Raw genomic sequence first — 24,872 nt, 5'->3', positions numbered from 1 at the left:
AATAGATACATTTTTGGTAAGGATTACTTTCTGCCAGGCCACTTGCTATGTTTAATATCCTACTTCCCAGTGTTTAGACTTTCACAAAAAAAAATACACCACACTTCCCCCCTAAGTTGGAGGGGAGATACTGAGGAGTATACTGAGGCAGAAAAGGTAAGAAAGGAGAGAGGTATCAATGACAAGCAGGTTATGAAAACTAAAAATGTTTGAAGGACAAAAGATACAGGGGAACAATGGATGAAGAACAGGAGAAAATAAGAAAAAAATAGAGTAATGGGACTTGCGTACTGAGACGGTCCTAATGAGAAGATCAAGAAATAGAGAATGGAAATGACAATATGGCAAAAAGTGAAAAGGAGATTAGAAAAGTTGCAAAAAGCGATGCAAGGACTGCATAGAGTGTGGCTTGAAGCTTGTGGATCTATGATATTTGTGGGTGATCAAACAGAAGATGCAATCTCTAGATAACTCAGGCAAAAAGTTCTGAAATTCCAGAAACCGCCTGCACAACAAACGGCCCAGGGGATGAGACACAGACCTGAAGGCAGCCTTTGGCTTTTTAGTGCTAAGAGCAAAGATGGCAAAAAAGAGAGAATTTCAGGAGGACAGAAGGAAGTGAGTGCATTATGGTGAGTAAAAGAACTACAGGAGATTTGGGAGATAGAGAACATTTAGAGAGCACAAAAAGCTGTGAGTTCCAGCATGGTGCTAGCACACATCTGCCTTTAGTTGCCAAGCCACTCATCTGAATTAGTTAGAGAGTTGTCACCTTTACTAGGGAAGTATACCTAACCTCCTGACCAAAGCAGAATTTATCTTTGCTTCTAGATATTGCTATATACTCTACATCCCCACCCATTATGTAAAGAACCTGAATCCAAAATGAAGTTAAATACAACATATCTCCATTTCATAAGAATTTGTAGCCAATCCATGTAAGAGGGTGTACAAGCCCGTCACCCTCTTTGGCTTTTTATGCATGCTAAATCTGTAACACAACCATAATATGATAGGAAATATCTGCATTTTGGTGCCTGCATGTCCAGTCATGTGGTGGCACAATATAAAGTACTTCCTCTCCCTGCAAAACAACACCACAGGGAACAAAACACCAGAACAATTCATACAGACCAGATCTGTTCACTGCCTACATCTGAGGTTGCCTGTACAAAGGGAGCAGAGTTTAGGTACTACGAATTATACCGGTGGAACAATTCAGCCACACACTAGACACTTCCTTTATTTTGTTTAAAAAATGCATTCAGAGTATTATTTGAAAAAAAATTTCTAGAAGCCTCTAACATAGATCTACACGGGGAATAACAACCTATTACTATTCTCAGTTATTTTAGTACCTCAAGCTACAGAGATAAGCAAAGGAGAGTCACTGGCAGACTGTAGTGCTGCTATTTTAAATCAGTTGCTATATGATGCAAAATGACATTCACTTTCTCCCCTTTTTCTTTTGCAGAATATTCTTCCATAGCTAAGCTGTGAGGCTAAATATCCCTAGCCTAGGAAACATCAAGATTAGCTTTTCTTTTTTGGTCCTGTATGATCCAGGCCTTTCAAGGGTGGACTTTGTCTGGCAGTGAATTAAGAACATTAAGGAAAAAAAAAACATTTATCTAAAAGAATAATTTAATTTCCTAGCAAAATAGAATGCATTTATTAAATAACGCAGTGGACTACAGGAAAACATACACAATATCATCCTACATGCACCGAGGCCATCTAAGCACTTCAGCAGAGCTATCAAAGAGTTTACTATTTGATTTCGATTTCTGTTACACATATTTTGATTTCTTCTAGTACCTCTCCCTGAATAAATGCTAACTGGCAAGCTGTGATTACAGAAGACTGAAATCAATGATCTCAAATGGTGACTTCTACGCCAGGGCACTGAATGTAGCAGGCTACCTGAAAAAAATTGTATACAGCCACACAATTGAAGATTGTATCATGGGGAACATAGAAAAGCAGTATAAACTAAGGTTGCACAGGAAAGTCCTAGGCTGGATGGCACTATATGTTGTAAAGCCCTATTTTTTGGCTTCTGGAATACCTAGAAAAAACAGGGAGGTTCGTGTTTGAGGTTTTTAAAATAAAATATAGGGAGGCAAACCCATAATATAGAAAAACAGTTATCTAATAGGGCAACAGGTGGTAAATTTTAACATAAATATTTAAAGTAAGTATTTCAGAAAATGAAGTTGGGGACAATTGTTTAGTTTCAGTTCCACTAAAAGTGGAAAACATTATACTGAGATAACATCCCACCTCTATAGCCTTCAGGGAAACAGAATACTCCTATGAGGCAAGGATAATAAAGGTGCATGTTGTTTAAAATTGTGTTTTTCAGACTACAGCTAGCAATTTATTATTATGGCAGAAATATTCATGGAGAATGTCGCTCTGCCGTGCAGGCAACTGAGGTTAATTGCAGTTTGCTTCTTTTGTTCAAAACACTGAAAATAAAAACGGGATACATGCTTCTTCCTGTGTTCTTAAAGCTCTTTTCTACTGACACTTAAATCATACAAATCAGATGTGGAAGGAAAATTATTAGGGCTTTTAATAGGGAAAAAGAGATGTGGTCTAGCAGATACAAGCATGCAGGGCAATTTGGGTGTGACAGAGAAGGAGATGGAAATAAGTTTTATGATAACTGTAATTTTGACACTTTCTCTTCTGAATACTTGACTTTGTGTATATTGTTAAATAAATGTGCAAGATTCATTTCTGTATATAAACACATAAGGTAAATTAAAACACTAAATATAAACCAGAACTGTTCTCATTGAATCTATTGCAAATCTGAGTTCTAAAACTATAACAGAAATATAAATATTTCTACTTAAAAATCATTAACAATATTCACCTCTTTCAGACAGAAATCACAAGCTCAAGTATAACGATGTAATTTCACAGAATCATACTTGCTGGTCATTAAGGGCAAAACACTACAACTTTCTCTTGAAAACATTCTTAAATAGAGTGTCATGTATGGATTTACTTGTTTCAAGTAGAAAGTGGGTTTTTTGTCTGTTTTTGGTTTGTTTAAAGAAACTTTGAAACAAATATAACCTCCAAGTCCTGAAAGCATCAAAATAAATATTTAACTAAAACTACAGAAAGAAGCTGCACTAATATTTAATGATAAATACTGCATTTAAATGCATAGTTTTGCTGTGTATTTAGGTATATGTTCAGCAATGAACAAAGGGCAGTGTTACTGACAAACCGATTCCAAGACAATAATGGCTTGGGCAGATATTAAAAAGATTTATATGTTTTTCAGCCTACCACAGTAAAACTAATTACTGAATCAGTAACACTTTGGAAAAATAAAAAATTGTCCAAGTACAGGCAACTTCAGATAATATTGTCTCAACACACAGTTTTGACTAAAATGAATCAATTGCCTGCAGGGGTTGGTTTGTTGTTCCAAACAGAGTAAGATTGAAGGGAAAATAATTCTCCCCTTCTGTAAGGGCATCAGAAGCTAAACATTGGTTAATTACACACCAAACATGTACCTCAGTGATGATCATCTAAAAGTTTTTACTTCATAGGCTGAGAAAGAGAAGCAGTGAAATACCAGTGAACCACAGGACCATTTATTACCACCATATCAAGAGTTTTCTGTATTTTCAGCACGTTAGGTTAAACATAATTTGTTTAAAAGGCTGTTTTTACATTCTCACAGCCTTCTGAAAAAAAACAGAATTATGTTTCAGCGATAAACTGAAATCTTTGACTACTTCTAAATTCTATTACTTCAAATATCAATCTGAAAAAGACGCAGGAACAGCTGTCAAGATCAGCTCACTCAGTAAATGGTAATCTTAGGTTCATTACATGAACTGTACAATGTGGCCCAGAGATTTCTGTAGTCCATTAAGGCACAACTTAATGCACCCAAGACTAAAAAGAAAAAAAGGTGTTTGATAGGAAAGGAAAAATAGTCTAACTGTGTTCTGAACACTCTAACATACCAAACTTCCTCATTACCATGGAAAAGAATAAAGTGCAACTACTTCTATGCTCACCTCTCATCATTCCCATCAAGCTCTAAAGCAGCTTGAAAAACAAACAACACTGCTTCATATTCCTTCACTTTTTACCAGAACTCGAGAGACAGTGAATAGCTGAGAAACATCTATCAATAACTGTTGGGAAATCATGATTTAGCATAGTAGTTGTGATGAACAGAACTGGCTTTATTTCTCAAAAGGTCGTATACCAGGCTCAAAAATGTTGAACTGATTTTGAGCCCTGTTCACTGCTCTTGCGATAGCCATTAAGCTAGAAGCAGAAAGAAGCAGCTAAGTGGAGCAGCTCTACCACTGTCACAAAAAAGTAGCAAAAATGGTCACCTAAACATACTGTATGTACTTGTTGCACTGAAAAGAACAAAGAAATGTAACCAAAATTAAGACACTCTTAAGGTTTTTGAAATAATAGACGACTTATCCCAAATGGAAACACTTTTTCCACTGTTAAAAATTTTATTTTAGTGACAAATTAGATCCTTAAAATTTTTTCTTGAATGAAGCAACATGAACAGCTGGTTATAAACATAGAAATTATTTACTGGTTACAATTCTATCATGGCAGTCACAGCAGATTATACTTGCTATTTCAAGATAAAAAACCAGAAATCTTCAGCATAAGAACCTAAAATCACTGAAGTTACCACTCAGCGTGGTGCTGCTGAAAGCATATATATAGCTCCCGTACAACAGCAGCAGGTTACTTTGACTTGGAAGATGCTTGAGAGTTGAGTTAACTGCTCTTGACTGAAAATACAGTAACATTTAATAGGTCATTGATATTGTAGCTATTAATCACAACTACTTCTCCTTCCCAGAATACTGAAATTCATACTTCATTGTTATGGAAAAATGCAAATAAAGATGAGCACACTTCTCCATATAAGAGACAACAACTGACCTCACGAAGGAGTTAAATGATTGTCATACCTGTAGACATAACCATCATTTTTTCCCTTAGTTTGAGTGGACCACTGGAACATATTTTAAATCAGAGGTCCCTGTAACAGGGCTAAATTTGGAGCTTTGGTGAAGCAGCACAAACAATTAGACCACTTAAAAACCTGCAGTGTGGAAACCAGTATACTTCCAGCACTTGTGCTCTTACACCTCTGTCCTGAATTTTACTAATCTTTCCATACATTCAGTCGCCAAAGGAGTGAGAGGTTTCTTTGTGATTTTTTTGTTCTGTTTTCTTTTCTTGCTTGTTTTAGGGATGAAACATTCCTATATTTACTTAAAGAGCTTTCATTGTCCTCTTGTTTGTAAGACATTCAAGATCTAGTGAAAATACTTGTATTGAATAAAGGTTACCTGTTGTAACTAAATCAGCAACATTCAGTGATGGATCCTATTCTTGGACTTTCAAAAATGACACATGCTGTTTCTCACTGATCTTGCATAAGAGAACAAAAGCCACACATTAACCCACTACAACCCAGAAACCACAATCTTGGCAAACAAAACACTGCTGAAGTGAGTTGGACTTGATAATCCTTGTGGGTCCCTTTCAACTCAGGACATTCTATGAAAGACCCTAAGAGAGCTTATCTGGCCTTCAACTGACTAAGCAAGATTTTCAGAGCAGTAAAAAGTTGAAACTTTTCTTTGGATCTCTAAATAGCTATTCCATCAGCAAGGATTTGTTCAGTTACCTATGCACAAATACTAGAACTTTTCGGGAAAACTAAGCAGTCTGCCTATTCTCTTTAACACTAGCATAACTAAGTTTTTTCACATTGCAGAACCTTTTGCACAGCAAAATGAAAGTCTAGTAGATTATTTAAATGTTCTTGGCTTCTCTCATGAAAAGAGGAGAATCATAAGAGTTCTCAAGAATTGTGTTATTCTTTCCACCAACCCACAGAAAACTGCAGCATTTGAGTGGAAAAGCCACGAAACTCCAACTTTTTAATCTGATTATGTAAATCAAGACTAATTAGCAAATAAAATTTTCATACCTCATTATGTAAATTGAGATCTCTAAGTATTTATGATGGTATTCCCAGCTTTATCACATAATTCATTCTGAACTGAAACAGGAGACTAACCTCCAAACCTTTCCACAGCGAGATATACCCACTACCTCCAGTGGCCACATAGGTATAGAATTTCAATGTTCTTTTGATACAGAATTTAACATGGACAGGTGCAGCAAGCTGGCCAGCAATGTCTTTTTAGCTACCGTCCCTATACACCTATCAAACCAACAACAAATTTCTGTTATTGATCACCTGAGACTGTTAGATCCAAAACTTCTCCCCCCCGCAAAAATGAAATTTACCTCCCAGCTCTGTCATCGTTACCTTTCTGAACAGCAGCAGCTTTCAATAATATCTGGACATTAAATGAGGATTTAAGAAAAAACAATTGTTGGCTGTACCTAATATTTGCCAGCAGTATGCAACGCAGCTCCAACATGACCTAGACAAAGGAAGAAAAAAGGCTTCCCTTCTCCACCTCACAGCTAAAATGAACCACAAAGATTCAAAGAAAACCAAATATTTCATCCTTTTCCACATGCGTAGGAAACTATAAGCCTTCTCTTCCTCATTGCTCCTTATTTGTACTAAGACCAGTAATTTCTTACGTGCAAGTGAAATAAAGTCACAATTTGCCCCACAAGTTCCACTGGCATGGAGTCTAGGAACTGAGTTTGATAACAAGGTGCATTTTGTATCTGAGTAAAACCAGTATCTAATTCCTAAAAAAGAATCAAAACGGTATTTACTGACACAGCAGGAACTTGAAGAGCATAAAATTCCAATGAAGTTGCTCCTCTTCTCAACACACAGTAATCTTACCAACCACATCATATTGCTTCATTAAAATACTACTATTTACATCAGTCTAAATCTCTCAAATTTATTTACCAGATCAACACACTGAGGTATTTTAAAACAAGAGGAGTACTGAAAACCTGTTGAAGTACATATTGTTTGTGTGGAAAATCAACAATAATTCCCGAGGTAGACAATACACAAAATTTTGAAATGATGCAGTGTTGTTTTGTTTTTTAATTCTGTCAGCATGTCAATTTTGTTACGCTATTCAAATACAGGGAAGTTCATTTTATAAAACAAGCAATTCTGCTTATTATTATACAACAGAAATTCAATAATATACCTAATTAAATAATTCGTATTAGAGGTTACTGGACAGGCTTACACTCATTTCAACTATTCATACAAAAAGGCATATAAACTCTTTATATAAAAATGTTTTAGCATCTACATTTTAAAAAACTCAACTAGGAGACAGCAAACAATAAAAATTAACTATATGAAAGTGATATAAAATGCTACTCCTCACAATTAAAATTCTGATTCTTATGAGTAGACTTTGTTAAACATACAGATTTTTGACAATTTCCCAAAAGCATGCTAATTAACACAAGCAAGCTATTTATGTTCTGGTCTTTTGTTTGGTTACTGTATTGGCTCACTGGAGCAAAACTAATTCATTCCCATTCTCAGAAAACAGATTAAGAAGTTTGCTTAAACTATTCAAGACTCTCATCAATAAGAAAGTCACTTACCTCTTCCCTCTTCCAATCTATGTCTCCTATTTACACGTTGCCGCTTTTCCTCTTGCCGTAACTGAAGGTGCTCTTCAATATTAACCCCAGGAACAGGGACAGCTACATAGATTAAGAAAATATGTAAAATTACCTTTAAAAATAGGTCTGATGGTAATAAACCCAAGAAGAACTTAAGTAAATGAAAACTGAAGCCTACTTACTACCTGCTTTTTACATGGCTCTGACACGATATTTAGAAATAAAGGAGTTAAGTAAATCTGGAGAAGAGCTTTAGGCCTTATCTCTGAAATTCGTGGTTTCCATGAATCTGCCACAATTCAAACATCAGTGAATAGTATTTAGTATTTTCTTTCTGGTACGCATATGCATATTTATATTTAATTTGTGTTGTTAAGGTTATCTCAATTTTTCCCCAAGAAGTTTCCAAAAGCATTATTATTAAAACAAGCATAAAATTGCCTATATTTGAAAAATGTTTTAAATAGATCGGGTATTTTTTAGTTTAAGAATGCTTTAGCGACTACATGCTCTGTACTTACTAAGAAGCAAGCAATTACCTTAATGCATATATGTAAATCTCATTTATGAAACTAGCTAATTTAATAGGAAATTGGAACAAACTGATAAGCACTTTTTTAAACAGAAAACACGACTCGAATGAATGCAACAATAAAACTACTGTAAGCACTACTTTTTTCCCCAATGTTTTTTTCAGAAAATTGCAACAACCTAAAAAAATATAGCTTGTCCCCAGTATCAAACAAGAACTCCACCTGGAAGCACTGTCACTTTTCTCCAGACAAATGTGGTCAACCATTTCAATGCCCTTACCTCACACTTTGCCAGGCCCAACACAGGACCATGAGCTGTTGTCTATCCTACTGAGAGAGGAATTAGCAGAGCAGGACATTAGCATGAAAACCATAATTCCTCCCTGGTTATGCATCAGAACAGAGCTGTGATGCAGAGCTGCTGTTGCCACATTCACCATCAGCATAAACCTTCTGTGACAGCCATAAGCAGGCAAATTCACTCTGTATGGAAGTATCAGGCCTGCACAGTGAGGTTATTTGAGGTTCTTACTGTTAACTTATCAAGAGAACCACTTCTAGTTTCAATTTAGCTTTTGCTTGGGGGAAAAAAAAAATATCCCACAATCAAGGTATAACATATAGTTTTCTATTATTACTATTCCCTCCCCGCTCCCTCCCCGCCCCCCCCCCCCCCCCCCCGATGAACTGGTGAGATGTATAAATATTTTAAGTTACACATCTGATTATTTTATGGTCCTTTTCTATACCAGGTACTATATATACTATATACAAACACCCATGCAGATTAAGGGCTCTATGTACATCTTAAAAAAAAAAAAAAAAGGAAGGGAAGTCTGATCTCTAAAAACCTGTAACTGCCCAGTTGAAAGGTCAGAGAATACAATATTTTAAATGCTGTGATAATATATCTTGCAAGGCAAGATTCCAAACTGTATTTTCCAATAATCACAGAAGGGGTAGGTGGGAGGTGTGTTGTTTATTTAGGGTCGGTTTTGTTTGTTTCTTTGTTGTTTTTTTTGTTTGTTTTGTTTTGGTGTTTTTTTTGTTTGTTTTTAAAGTAATTTCCACATTCCTGGCAGCTTATTATCTTTGAAAATGTCTAAAAGAAAAGTTTTCAAGACACAATATTCCCCATTGTTGCTGTACGCTTCTACGGGAGAACTTATCTTGGGCCGCATATCTCCGGGACACAGGGCTCTACCCACCCTGGGGACAGTGATGCACGGACATCAATATGACGGATACAAAATATCCGTTTATTTAGCTGCGTCACACGCTTATATAGCTCTTGCGCTTCCTGTTCCTGCCACTCCTATGGGGAGGAGTCTATCTTTCCGTCACATCCCGTGATCTTCCGGTCGCCGATCCCTGTCTATTCCCCTACACCCCATCTTTTATGTAACTGAAAAAAAAAAAACAACCCTGATCTTTTTAGATTGCAGAAAAAGTTGCAGGCTATCAAAAAAGGAGAACAACAACTTTGTAGCATCAGCATTAGTATCATAACCTTACAGGTCAAAATGGCGCACATGTCCATAGTAAAGGCAAGTTTAAAATATTTCACTTACCAGAACGATCCCACCTTGTTATATCACCAAAAATAAATCTGCCTGATAAGCAACGTTTTATCCACTATAACAATATTATACTAAAACTGCCCTGTAAGTCTAAAAGTTCAGTAATTTGATTGGAAGGAACAAACTGCATTATTTAAGATACTAAGTTTTATCATACAGAAGAATCTAAATACTAGCTGAAATACTGACTGAAAAGAACAAACCTATTTCTGAAGTAACCTGTTATTCCAATTCAAGTTTCGAAAGCCAGCAGTGGTATTGAGTTTATTAAAAAGTGTAAACAGATGTACTGAGGAAAAAAACCAAAAAGGAGCAGTAAGAAAGAAAATTAAAAGCCATCCTGCTAATTTCACATCACTTACCCAGCAAGAGATCTAAAGGTATCATCTCTTTTACAGCATCAAGGATTCCTCTTTGCCTTGCTTCCTGGCCATCCAGCTCTCTAGCACACGCCTTGCAGCAGCCGCATACAGCACAGCCGGACTCTCCTGAGCCACAGCCACAGATTCTGCAGAAAACAGAGTTGCTTTATCACTATCTTTTATTTTTGTGCATTACTGATGCCTTGGTGATTAAAACATACATTATTAGTTTGTTTTACCTGTGGACATGGAATTTTTCCTGAGAAAACCAGGAAGTATAGCTAGTTTAAATCCTAGCTGCTGTTGATTGGTGGCAGGGAGCATATACTGACTATACGGATCTGAACTGACTTCTCAGCATGAACTTTTCTTCATTGAATTAAACATACACCACATGAAAATACGGAACAAAGAAACAACAAACACATGCAATGCTGGAGAAATAGTAATGGCAATATGTAAAGCAGTGGCCCTACATGCAGCTCAACCCTGAAGTAACAGATAAAAGCAACTAGAACAGCAGGATAAAAAACTTCCATCATAAGATGAAGAAAGGTTATCCCAAAGCCAGCAGCGCTGTCAAGGCATATTATATTAGTGTTCATATTCAACACCTTCTAGTAAAGACCTATATGCTAAAGAAATGTAGAAGAATGTATTTAAAACTAAATCACCTGCAACCATCACAAGCTATTTACAAAAATTTTAACCTAATTCTGATTTTAAAAGCACAGACTCTTTTTAGATATAACGTTATCTTAGATTGAAATTTAAGAACACTGCAATTCAGTTTACATTCAACACATACTTTAGCCATTCACTCTATAGCAAATATATTTCCATGTTTGCTTACCCTCCAGGTACTCTGTCAGGACGCCCACTGCTAACACAGCTAGCTCCATACCCTGTGCAATCTCCACATACAGTGCATACCATACACTGCTCCAGCTTCCATTTATGCATGCCTGGAGGACACATCATGGACTTCTCATCTTTGTCATCCAGCTCCTCTTCTAGGTCTTCATCCATTGCTGTTGCCATGTTCTCAACTCCAAAACCTAATTAAGGTATTGAAACAAGAAATAGTTGTTTTCTGTAGCCAACAGTGGCTACTGAGATAGCTCCGAGGAACACTTGCAGATCAGATTTTAAAAGGAGTGACTAGGCATGCCTGATTTACATGCTCAGCCAGCACGACACTTTTGAAAGCTTTCTGAGTACGGGCTGCAGTATAGATCTAGGTATCACAACTAAAAGGGAAAGGAAACATTTATTCAGTATACAAGTAACAGGTCATTTACTTGTCACATGTAAAATATTCCAGACTGGCAAAGGTGAAGAGGTATGATCGTTCATACCTATATTTAGGAGCAATGGAAACATTCAGTTGTGTGGAGAAAGAGGTAGACTTGCATTCAGGCCCTGTTCAGGCAAACAGCCGCCTCAAGACTGAATGCAAACATGGAAAGGCAGAAAATTTTTCTTACTAGGACAGTGGCACATAGGAATGATGAGGCTTGGTTTTATTAATTTGTTTTGAAGAAAAGCTTTTTCACTGAAAAAAGTAATTAAGATTTTTTTAACATAACTAAGTCTATTAGTATGTGCAAAACACCAAACATCTGACAGTTCAAGTGAAAGCATCCATATCAGTTGTTTTTTAAACATGTTCAATGTACTTAAGCTTTAGTATTGGAATTAATTTTTATAATAAAATGCTTAGCTATCTTTTCACTTGTGGTATTTTTAGCACACAGAACAAAAGGAAAACTCCAGGTCCCTCACCTTTTCCTCCCTGGCTCATGGAGCCTGTGTCTCGTCCACACTGTCCTTTATTGTTTACGCCAAATGTCCAAACTTCTCCATTCTTCATTAACACACAAGTGTGAGCTTTGCCCATGGCTACTTGAGTCACAAAATGGCCTTTCAAGTCTGTTACTAAACCTGTAAGACGTGAAACAGTTGAGTGGTAAATTGCACTTTCTACTGAGAAGGAAACTTCAGTGGATAATCAGGGGATACTGACAATTTTTAAATGAACAGCAAGGGAGAAAAACAGCAGATATAAAAACTGCTAGAATAAGAAGTGAAAGGACAAATAGGCCTAGGCCATTTGTCCTGCCCAAACCAAACCCTGCTGCAAATTATCTGTTCTGAAAAACAGGTCTAAAGGAATCATAATGCCATTGCAGTTTATTTCTTTAATATTTTATTTAAATTGAGATGTACTGTATCACCTGCAAATTCAAAAGAGGCTGTCTTGTGAGCAGAGAAACATGTACGGCTTGCTTTCCTGCAGCCTTTTTTCATAATAAAACATGTCTCATTTCTATGACTTTTTTGCCTTGTGGCCTTCGAGTGTCAGAGTAATACAACAAACGATTTTTTTTCTCCTCCTTAGTGGAAGCATTCATTTGGGTATTTGTCACCAGTGCTGCTATATATTTTTACAGAACTTAAGGAAACTGTCTCCTCTTTCTATCCTTCATACCCGGCTGAATCAGCAGAAACTCAGAAAGTCTATTAGGAGAGTATAAAACACACAAACCTCATTTTCACAGGCTAAAAACTTCCAGACTAATTTAAATTACTCTAGCTGAGAAATCACTTAAAAGACAAATCTTAACTTACTTGTACTATCAGAGTAAATGGCATCTTTTCCAAACATGTAGAGTTCTCCATCTTTTGAAATTACAGAACTGCTTCCATTATTGCACGCTGTAGATACAACAATCTTTCCTTCCATTTTAATAATTTTTTTAGGCTTATATGGTTTTGACTGTCGCCTGCTTTTTGCTTTAAATAAATAAAATGCAAGTCATTGTATTAGAAAACTTTCAAAGGCACAGTAACAATTGTTTTAGAATTAGGGGTTAGTTTTCAGACTGCTACTGAAAAAGAATATCCATCCGTATGATCTCCTTTTATTGGACTACACTGGTTTCTCTCAAAAAACTCAATGGTAAGCAAAGTCATGATTAGCCAGATATCCTTCACGAATGACTCTTCAAGTTTTTCTTTTATATATATATATGCTGAACTAATTTTATGAACTTTACAAAGCAGCGCATAGTAAAAAGCTCTCGTTGCCATATATGATAATTCATGCACAATAAGTTCACAGAGAAATATTACACAAGGTCGTTTTGTTAAAAGAAAAATATTAAGTTCTCTATTAAAACCATGAGTCACACTCAAAACTTTGAGTCAAAATAGAGGAAAAAGGGAAGAAAAAGTACTAAAACCAATGCCCACCCCAAAATAATTGTTTGCCATCTGGCCTCAAACAGAACAGTAACAACATAGGTAAAGACTAGATAAAACAACTAACAGCTACCGTTACTACCTGTGAATTTTCACCCAAGTTGGAGAACTGCCAGCTACTTTCAGTTGCTGACAACTGCCAGCTTTCTACAAAGAACATCTACGCACCCTTCTACAGCAACCCAGTCTCCCTGCCCAGGTTTAAAAGAAATCAGGAGAAAAAAAAATTCTAACTTGTTAATATCCACTCTGAGCCAAATTAGAGAGTGACAAAGAGAACCAGATAAATCAGAAGGGAGTTGAATTTCTTTCAAAAGAACTCAGAAAGACCTTGATCAGGTCCTTGAGCAGATTCTTCAGTGAGATGATCTAGTAAGCACTAAATCTTGTCACCTAAATTTTGCTAGTTTAAACAAAAGGAGTGACAGCAATTTATTTCAAAAGCGCTAAACTTCTGTTTCATCTGAAATTGTAGACTAATTAAACACACAACAAAAAGAATCTGTTAAATTGTATTTTTGATAACTTCCCAACAACTGCACACAGACATCTTGAAATTTGTGCTTTCAAATGTATTTCCTGAAATCTTTTTGTTTCAATCTCTTAAATTACATCTACATTTGCTGGAGAAAGTAGTATGATTTTGTCCAACACAGTTTTCAGTCGATTTGCATTTAAGACGACTCCACAAAGTTACTATAACACGTACCAAGTTTGTTATCCAAAGACTTTTCCACAGCAGTACTGCTATTGATTCTCCTCAAGAATTCACTCCATATGCATTATCAAACCTTAAAATATGTTCTTGCCCATATTTTAGTTATTTTACATGGGAAAACCCACACATTCCTGTGGAACACTGTCAGTATAGTTAATCTTTCACAGGAACGGTAAGTTAAATATGCTTTGTTTCTGCACGAGTTACGCCACACCTCACATATGCAGCCCACTGAGTTTCTGTTAACAACTTTCTTGAAAGGTAAAACTCCTGCACAGCAGACTGAGACAATGCTGGACCCGACTGCTGCAGTTTATCAAGAATTCAAATCTATTTTTAAATTATATTTTGAATCGATTTTTAAATTCTAACCATCTACTACTAAAGACTTGAATTTTATATTAACATTTGATGTGTCATTTATCGTATGTCTTACTCACTGAACTGTGGCACAAAAAATTCTGTCATATAAAATCTGCGTTTAAATTCTGTGGCTGGCAGACCGAACTTTTCCACAAAACTGCTTTGTGAAAAAGACGATTAATTTTAATGGCGACTTCAAACTACACTATGAAAACAGAATATTATCGACAGAATAATTTGAATTAGAGTTAGGCTTCAATACTATATGAAAATGCTATCTATGAAATATACATTATATTATCCTATTAAAATGTACACATTGTGAGGCCAACAACTCAAAAATATCAGCTTTGTTTTAAGATCCTCAGGAACCAGGTATTTTTCAAAACACAGACTTTTTTTTTTTTAATCTACCACAATGTAACAGAATGGTCTGCTTCCTAAAGTGAAGTATTTAATTTGATATCACAGCAGATCACAGATTTAGGGCACTTAAAGCCATCTTTCATTGTCTTATAAAGTGTATTCCAACCTAAACACAAAACTTTAGAGATCAAAACTAGGAAATCTATTAATTTTATACTGAAGAAGCATTTGTTTGTCTGAAGGTCAAATTAATGCATCTTGTATAATGTCTGAAGAGTTCTGCTTGATCAAGCACAGAAGACCGTGCTTCTACAATTTCTAATCAATGCACTTGTCCATTATGGAGAGTCATTAGCCGACAAAACACCGTTTCCAAAGTTCTCTGAAACAACAGTGAAGAGGCAAAAGCCCAGCTCTTCAATGTTTCAGACAAAGTCCCAGGCATACAGCACAGCCTCTTGACCAAATTTATGACTGCCTTTTCTCAGGACAACTCTAAATAAACACTCCCACCACACAATCCATACTGTGGTAAAACTGAAATCAACATCTCTAGCTGGGAGAGGTGGTGGCACTGGTTGTGGCTGGCGTAAAATTCAAACCCAATGGCATGCTTACATGTTCTTGGAAAAATGTTAAAACTCTTCTTTTCAAATTAAAAGGTTGTTAATAGGCTTTTATCAACCATTGGTCAAGCAACCCTAACACGTACTTGATTCACCATCCTCTCCTTTACTAGCAGAGCCTGTGAAGAATATGCTTCCATCCTCAGCAACAAGTAAGGCATGTGAGCCATCGTGTCCAACAGAGAACTGAATAATCTTTGGAGATTTTGTGATTGGGAGCTCAACCCATTTTCCTGCTGAAGGACCACCTTGTTTGATTCCAAGGCTCTGATATTTGCCAGTATAATAAATCTAGGAGAAAACAGATTATCATTTTCAGTTATGCCACAGCACTTCACATTTGCATAATTTTTGAAGTTGCATTGTTATCAAATCCTGTGATTTCAAACCATACAGAACTTTTCCTGACGCTGTTTACACTGTCTCAATATCTCTATCCTACACCCAAGAATTTTTACTTAATGGGGGAAACATTCTGATTAGATTCTGCTTGCTTTGAAATATGGTTTCTACTGTCCCACAGAGCTAGTTTTCATGTATAATTGTTTGGCTAGATGAGTTGAACACATAAGAAAGAACTGTTCAGAAGAAACTACTCAGGAAACTAAGCAGTTGAAACGCTTAAGAGACATGTCTTGTCTGTGTAAAAACAAGATATATTATAACAATAAAAATACCAAATTAGTACAAATTTGAATAGGCTTCAACACATTTTTAAGAACTTATTTTCAGTAAATGCACAATGGCCACTGAGTAACACTAAACTAATACAGAATAAAATATTTCACATGAACAAACACAAAACTACTGATATGGACTAAGAAGTTTCCTCTAGAACCATGCTACCCAATGATACTATGAAATGGATGCGTTAACCTAAGAGGGCACCCAAAGCCACCTTTCATTGTCTTACAAAGTGTATTTCATATCTAAACACACAACTTCAGAGATCGAAACTAGGAAATCTGTTAATTTTATATTGAAGAGGCATTTGTTAGTCTGAAAATCAAATTAAGCTGTCTCCTCTAATGTCTGAAGAGTTCTGCTTGATCAAATTGTCTTTCATATATTAAATTTTATTAGGAAAAAAGTTTATTTATGAACATTTTCACCATCTCACTGTTTTGATAGCAGCAGAACAAGGCCTTCATTCCAATAAAGCAACACAATTCTGCACACAAGAAAACAAAGAACTACGCTTATACAAGTAAAATAACATTAGTTTCCCAAACTAAAATAGAAACACAGTAAATACCGTCACTATGACTTTTTACGTTAAGTAAAATCATTTCTAAATTTCAATGAATATGCAAATGCCTCTGAAAACCAGTCTCCACTGAGCAAGACTAATATATCAAATCAATTAAGGATAGGTTTTAAAAAACAAAACAAAACAAAAACACACAAATCAATTGAAAACTTTGCATAGGGGAAGTCAATAATTTTCTGAAGTATCGGAAAAATAGGGCTGGGATTTAAATAAATGACAATGGTCAGACTGTTTATGGAAAGTTATAGGGTAAAAAGTGCTAATACATCATTGGTACACAAAAGGTAATTTTTCCCTCCAATTTTGTCCCTGCTTTGTTTTAACAAAACCCCACATTTTCTCTAAGTATGATTGACTGTAGAAATCCCTATAAATTCAAGCCACAGATTACTCAACGGTTCCAACACCATCTGCTTATGTTTTCAAATAACCATTTGGTTTTTTCCCTTTAAAATGGGCTCTGAAAATGCATTTAAATACAGTCATACAAATTCATTCTACCATACTAAAACCATAAAAAGGAACTGTGGAGAATAATAATTAAATTAAAAAATGCAGAAATACATTGATGTAATTTGCTATTAATATGGAACATTTTCCGTACCTTTCCACTAGCAGTTTTCATTAGTGCAAACTCTCTTCCAGCACCAAGGACAGCTGATTCCTCATCAAACCCTGTACCTGTGCAAATAAGGTTGTGTTAATCGGACAGTTTAACCAGGTAGTTTCACAGACCAGTTTACAGACCTAACTCTACCAGGGAGAGTTTGTCATAACAGAGGTTCTAAGAAAGTTACAAGTGAAACAAAGCTTTGCTGCCACAAGAAGGCTTACTGGGCTAGACCTGGTGGAACTGTTCAAAGAGGAAAAAGCACTAGCATAAAAGCAACTGCGCTTGGTCAGACAAAAGGCCCATGTAGCCAAATATGCTTTTGCTCTGATAGTGCCAGAAGCAGAGACTAACAGAGCAAAAATACCCAAAGCAAAGGACAAGTGATATTTCTCCAAAATACCTTCTTAGACACCAATAATTTTGTATCTCAAAATTCTTACATAAAGGTTGTTTCCACATATTTAGTATCTTTCAGTGCGTTTCTTTTCTATTAATCCAGACAGCAGTCCTTTTATCTTTTCTTAACTTTGACCCACAGCAAGAAGTTCTACAGCTTATCTATGTGTTATACAAGCACTGTCATGAAGTCCAAGCTTCAAACAATTTAATATTTATTATACAACTGGAGGAAAACACTGGAAAACCATGGATAGTGCTATAGACAGAAAGGTGGTTCAAAATGAGGGTATGGATTACTGTGAGTCAAATAACGCTTAAGCGGTTTCAAAACCCATGTACTTCTCCATGTGTTTATAATGGAGTTTATACCATCCTGCACATGCAAAGGGTAGGACAGTGTTTCAGTTTTATGATTTGAATTACTAGGCTTGTTATTAACCTTCAAAGAAGAGGACTTACTGATAATGTGCAAGTCTTTCTCCAGATCAAACAGTGAGATGCCACAGGCATGTAAGCATTTTCTTGCAAGCTTAAGCTGCAGTTCTTGTTGTAGTACTGGCTCAGTACTTGTTGCAAATATTCGCACTACAAAGCCATCCTGCAATAAACAAAAAAATCTACTTTATACTGTATAATAAATGCATTAATTTACTTCTCACGGCCTAAGTGTATAATACTATTTCAGAGTAAATTATCAGAGCACACATTGATAAAGTAACATTTATTATAGAGGAGAAAAGAAGAAAGTGTCAAGCCAGATGAGCTGAAGATAAGCATCTGCCAAACCCTAAATATATATTGAATTCTATGAAAACACTATGAACACTATGAAAATACTGAATCACTATAGAAAGAAATAACTCAATCTCAATACAGAAATCTTGCTTTTATAACTATTTCCATCTACCTTTTAAGCTCTCAACTTCTCCTGATTCAGAACCCAAAATTCTGCATGCAGTTTAAGAGTGACTGCTTTAAAGAGTAGCTAGAACAGGTTTCTGTTTACAAATGCAGATGAAGTATATTCATCCAGCCATGTTAAAAGAGAAGTTGTTCCATCAGCAAGGAAACAGATTAATCCAGGTTTTCTTATAGTTGCATGTCTGGCATCTCTTGCCAACCCTCTCTCACCCCAGCCCTGGCCCAGCCCTGTTTTACAGCTTTCTCATTGTCAAAAAACAGTGACCAGTCCAGAACTAAGAATGTAGTAATTTTCTGTCAAAACAAACATAGAACAGCTAGAACTGTTTTGCCCCTACTAGAAGCACTTATTTGGGTTTCCATGGCTGTGACCAATATGAAATTTTCATATAAAAAAAAAAAAATCTCAGAACTTAGTATCTTTCATACCTCTTCTAACAAATCTGGCTAAAAGTACCAAAGCAATTACAGGAAATGAAATTAGGAAAAAAAATTACAATTAAGCCCTAAGCAGCTTATTCCACAGAGACCCTGTATAACAACATGTTAAGAAGCCATTATTCCATGTATATGATTTTTTCCCCAGAAAGAGCAAAGTTTTTCTAAAAGCTTATCTCGAAAAATTAAAAAATTTCTGAAAAATTCATCACAAATGAAAATTGTGTAGATAAATACAAAATACTGCACAAATATGGCAGTTTCTCACTACCTCTAGTTACATGCATTTCTTCCTTAGTTGTTTTAGTGAAGAAAAGGCCAAACATTAAGCAAAGAGAAAGCTATAAATATTGTAAAACAAAACGATTCGGTTGAGAGAAACATAGTTTACCCATCATATGTAACACTTACATCTCTAGATGCTGCTATTTGATTAATATATTCTCCATCAGTGAAAAGGATATTCTGCCCTTCAGTATGACAATCTGTGAGAGAAAGATGAAGTGCACTCATCAGTTTATATTAACACACATACACACACTGTTCTCTGCTTCTGCCTAATTCATCCTCATGACAATCAGACTATGAGAGTTCTAGTTTGTCTAAAGAGAGATCATACTGTTCTGATAACATGTTATTTAACTCTAGGATCTCCTCTCTCACCAAAAGCATGTAATACTCCTTTGTCCCCATAAAGCACTTTCCATTGTGTAAAATGTAAGGTGTTACCACAATATTTAACTGCAAAAGCATTCAGTATTTACCTGTGAGGGGTAGTCTAAACTATAACACAACTAAATTCTAATTTTGTTGGAGTGCTAGTCTTTCTCCTTCCCCAAAGACTTTTTTTCTTTTTTTAAATAAGGGCCATTATCTTTAAAGAAAAGTTTCCTCAGTCCAGCATATAAAACCTACAGAAATAAGTGAAACAAACTTTTCATTATTTATTTCATTTTCCATTGTTTACAAATTTTACCAAATTATTAACTGAAAACCTAGGGTATTTTAACCCTAGCATATACTTGAACGCATCACACATTTATTGAAAACAGGTCAGCTTTTTCTAAGAAAAAGGTAGGGAAAGAATTCTGCTCATATTAGGGGGAAAAAAGAAAAATACCATCTTCTCTACAAGTTTAAATTTCCTTACACCGTCTCTTCTTCCCTTCTTGCTCTGCTGATAGAGAGATCAACACTACATGGCTTGTGAGGTACTTGTTTCATTGATTACACACAGGAAAGACCTCTGCCAAAAATACTACAGGACAGCTACTTTACACTCTAAATACCTGCCTCATAACCTGAGCAAAGATCCAGTATCTGTCATTTTATCTAACAAATTTAATGCTAAATGAAACACATATAATACCCTTTCCAGCATAACCAGCAAGTTTGCTTTTTTTGCTCACTAATGAGTATTTTATTAAAAATAATACAGCTAAAAAACCCCACAGTATTCACAAACCCATATATTTGTTTACTTTTTCCTGCTACACTGCCCAGTCCAATACAGTATTGTACCAGGAACAGAATATGCATCAGGCGGCCTTCTCTAATTCTCACAACTTGAAGTAGGAGACCTAAAGTAGAAAACCTCCCCCTTAGAGCACGCACAGGTATGACTCCAAAGAGGGTAAGCAGCAAGCAGGATGGAAAATGACAGATACACTGAATTTTGAAACACTGCACTCTCAAAAATAATCTTGGGTTCAAGTTACTAATTCTTTATGCGGCAAAGTGGTATGAGTGTAAAAATAAGAGTTTTCAATAACTTGAAGAGAAGTTCCAGAAATAATCTAAATAACATTTATGAAGGGTTATAGGAAGTTGGTTAAGTATTGAAATCCCTTGAATAGCTGAAAACTACATGCTCATGTAAGCATAACAGTCAAGAAAACAGGATGTTCTGGCCACTAGTGAGTGAGTCCTTATTACACTGTTTGGTTTATTTCTTGAGTCATTTCAAGAACAGACAAGCCTCCCAGTAAACATTTTTACGGGTTGTTTATATGTTTGGTAGGTGTGTTCACAGAGGAAATCTGGAACAGGGATGCTTTTTCTTTTTTAAAATATATGTTCTTCAGAAGATTTCCTAAAAATTGGCACTTGCTTAGGTAACATCCAGGTCCAGCATTAAATGTCAAATTGATGGGGAGGGTAGAAAATGGAAGGCAAACGGAGTATCTGCAAAAAATAGGATAGTATAGTGTCTCAGCTAGTAAGGAGCTCTTGTAATCAATTTCAGCCTTATTCCTTATTTAATCTGACTTTAGAAATTACTCTGGGGACCAAGATATCCAAGGCTTCTATCTGGAGATTACTGTTACAGAAAGGGCTTATGTTTTCCTTAAAGGACATAACTAGACATCTGTTAATCACAGCCTCCTTAGAGGCTTCAAGAGAGGATGACCGTCAAGCATCACCTTCCGTATTTATATAGTGCATCCTGTGCCTGCTAATAAGTACTCTTGAGCTCGTCTAGGCCACCCTCAGCAGTATTTTTTCACACTAAGTGAATAGTCCTGAGCTCCAAGATGTTCATGTGTAATTTCAAAGAACAATGAAACCATATACCATGTAACTTCAGCTTCGTCAGCTGAACATAGCAACCTTTCTCTCAAGTATGTAATAAGCTTTACTGTTAAGAAATGGTCAAGACGAAAACTTGCTCTGTAAATTCAGGTCCAATCACCTAGAAAATCTCAAAGAACTCAGGGATTCTTTTATGATATTTGGACTGGGAAGACAGATCCACAGCTCAAGGACAGTGTATGAAGCTTGGCAAAGGCATTAGATACAAGAATGTTGACACACAGTCTGGTAGTTCCAGATACATTGTCAGATTTGCTAGATCATCTATCACAGTGGAAAGACTGCCCTTTGAAATAGAAGTTTATGGTTTCAAGAAGCTGGTTGATCCTACTGTCTGAGAAAGGAGAAGATTATGTTCCATAGTTCACTGAGTTTTCTAAGGTCACATGACTTCTAGCTAGGGTCAACTCCTAATGAACTCCTAATCTCCTACACATTCCTGTATGAATAAATACAAATACCTTACTTAAATGCATTATCACCAACCCAGGCATTTGAGAGAGATTAACTCCGCTAGAGCCATTTCTGAATACCATACCAACTAGGAGGAAATAGTTGGGAGTCATATCAGGGTTCAGCTGTTAGCAAGGTTACTGCCCTCTAGTTGTATCCGGTGTGGTTCTTCTGAACTACAACATGCTGCAAGTCATTATTAAGGCTACAGTGGGGCAGCCACTACTATTCAGAGTTATGTACCTACTCAGGTTTCCTCAGGATAGGTTGCATACCTTCCCCCCACCTTCATTCCTTTCCTTCTAATAGGAAACAGAAATAACCAGAAGTGGACCCCTTTGAATTTGTCCTAGCCAGAAGAACAAGGCCATTTCTGCTCACAATATAAAACTGAGGTAAATGTGTAGAATTGCAAAAAGTAAACCCGCAAAGTTCAAGGGCTGAAATACAAAGGGCAGTAGTTATGAAGAACATCTAGCATCCTTGACACTATCACACACCATACGAAATACAACTGTGTGAAATAGTTTCAGGAATTTCTGAATGGGTATTCCCAGAGTTATAAGATTTGCTTTTGCACTGAAACATTAATACATTTTTGTTTAGAAGGCATACTAGTTTAATTTGTGCCTTTTCATAGTTTAAACACAAGCCTATCTTGCAGAATGACACTTGTCGCAGATTTCAAAAGAAAGCTAACAGCTCAGAAGCGTAGACTTCAAACCTGCTCAAGTGTCTCAAGAGTTGCGTGAGGAGCACTGATTTGTTTACCAATGGTAACATAATTAAGGACCTCAAAGGATGCTACTGGTTGAAGAAGCTGCATTGAGGTGAAGAAAGTGGAAAAAAAAATTTACAAGGCAATTTGCCAGGTCTTTGTGCTCTTACTCAAATATCTCATAGAGCCCCAACAAAGACCAAGCAGCTTAAACAGACATCCACATTTTAATGACTTGCAGAAAGTTGCATAGACTAGATTCTACATTCCTAGTTTGTTTCAAAAATTGCTGTTTGTGCTTGAAATACAAAAAGCCTTGAGACTTCTTCTGAAGTTTCAGTCAGCACCTTCTTGTTTATGTCAGGCTACAACACAAAATCTTTCTTCTGATCTACAGAATAAGCCTGCCATTGTTTGACCAAAAGATATTCTTCTGCCCTTCTACTGTTTATGTGAGTGGGTAAGAACAGAGGTGTTTCACCAGGAGGCCATTAAAGCACGTTCCAGGTACACCCTAATTTTCTAAACAGAGACTCAAGTTATGAGACTTCTCTGGAAAAAAAAAAAACAACCCACACCGCAATAACAAAACAAACCAAAACACCACCACCCAAACAAAACCAAAACTTAAAAAAAAAATCCCAAACAAATAAAAAAAACCACCAACAATTTAAACAACAGAAGCATGGTCCGTCAGTGTTCATTAGCAGTTTAGCTCTTGGAGTCTTTAAATTAAGGTGACCACGCATTCTAAAATGTTGCAATATTCTTCCAGCCGTTAGAGTAAGATGTAACACCTCTGAATGAAATACTGCAGCTGGTCTAATGCAGCAAACCAGTCATAAAAAAGCAGTCTCTTTGTGATCTCAAAAACCTATCCAAATTTCTCTTCTGCTTACCCCAAAATACATAACATGTAAACAATAAACTATAACCATCTTCTCATATCTGGAGATTCATACCTGGCAAAGCAACTGTACCGTCTTGTTCCAGAGTTTCAGGGTTTATTCTTACAGCTGTCATACTGTGATTATTCACATCTCTATATAATAAATAACCCTGGTAAGAGTAAGAAAATATATATTGGTATGAAAATATACTTAAATGCATCAAAGGATATTGACAAAAGTAAAAAAAATGCAGTCATTATTTTAGGTATTGTTTAAAAATTTTGGAAACCTTTTACATGAAGTTTGCTTCATTCTGATAATCAACTTTTTTCCACTAATCAAATTCTGCAATAGAAAAAGGAAATTTTACCCCCTTCCTCCACACTTTCTACATGCTGTAGCTCAGCATGCTGAAGCTTGTATATAGCTTCTGAAGACACACATAGTAACTGTTCTTCGTATGTGTATACAATTACAGCTAAAGGCCACAGACTCGGTAAAAACCAATGTTCCTGTCCCCACTTCGCAAATCAAAGATTCACAGGGATTCCAGGAAGGACATACATGTATTGTGCTGCGTAGAAGAGTTATTGTTAATGAATATGTGCATTAAAAAGTAGATAATTTTCCAAAACTGTAATTAACTACTAAGACTCCCACACTAACGATATTCCATGTGTTTATTCTGAGCTCTTCAAAGAAATTCTCGCAAAGCGTACAGTGATTTTGGTGACAGCAGCCATGACACAAGGTTACATACAGTGAGTTCTTACACTGCTCACCTCCCAACTCCTAACCAAACCTAGGGAAAGGGAGATATTCAGTACTAATGATTTCCTCTTTCTGTTTCTCCACGTGCAGAATACCTTCACATCCCCAAAATTACCTATTCTGGTCAGCAGCCCACAACAAGAATTCTCCTTTGGTATCCCAAAATAGTATCCTCTCTGTTCATATGTATACAGTTTTTAAAGGTTTGATTCAGTCACCAGTTTAGAAGGTTTATCAGTAAAAAATTTGCCTACATGAAATTCGCATTTGAGGTTTATTGTTCACACCTAAAATTTTGACTTTTAAACAAACACAGTCAAATAAGTTTTGCTTTAGCTTAAACTGGATATGTTGCATAAGTACTCGCTTGCACAATGT

At 36.1% G+C, this 24,872-nt stretch overlaps 1 protein-coding gene across 1 annotated transcript in view; it reads right to left on the bottom strand.

Annotated features, from left to right (window-relative positions):
- Positions 1-24,872, bottom strand: part of MYCBP2 (MYC binding protein 2) — a 209,398-nt gene that overhangs the window by 131,332 nt on the left and 53,194 nt on the right. Inside the window, exons 8-17 of the mRNA XM_064447372.1 lie at positions 23,796-23,892; positions 19,482-19,555; positions 18,171-18,309; positions 17,304-17,380; positions 15,516-15,720; positions 12,724-12,888; positions 11,878-12,036; positions 10,946-11,150; positions 10,093-10,238; positions 7,597-7,698 (exon numbers count right to left, since the gene is read on the bottom strand). Of these exons, the coding sequence (XP_064303442.1) occupies positions 7,597-7,698; positions 10,093-10,238; positions 10,946-11,150; positions 11,878-12,036; positions 12,724-12,888; positions 15,516-15,720; positions 17,304-17,380; positions 18,171-18,309; positions 19,482-19,555; positions 23,796-23,892 (1,369 nt within the window). The remainder of the gene's footprint in view (positions 1-7,596; positions 7,699-10,092; positions 10,239-10,945; positions 11,151-11,877; positions 12,037-12,723; positions 12,889-15,515; positions 15,721-17,303; positions 17,381-18,170; positions 18,310-19,481; positions 19,556-23,795; positions 23,893-24,872) is intronic.

Source organism: Phalacrocorax carbo, chromosome 1 (assembly GCF_963921805.1).
Source record: "Phalacrocorax carbo chromosome 1, bPhaCar2.1, whole genome shotgun sequence".
NCBI lineage: Eukaryota > Metazoa > Chordata > Aves > Suliformes > Phalacrocoracidae > Phalacrocorax > Phalacrocorax carbo.
The sequence above is the reverse complement of the archived record's forward strand: the minus strand, read 5'-3'. Positions and strand labels throughout refer to the sequence as shown.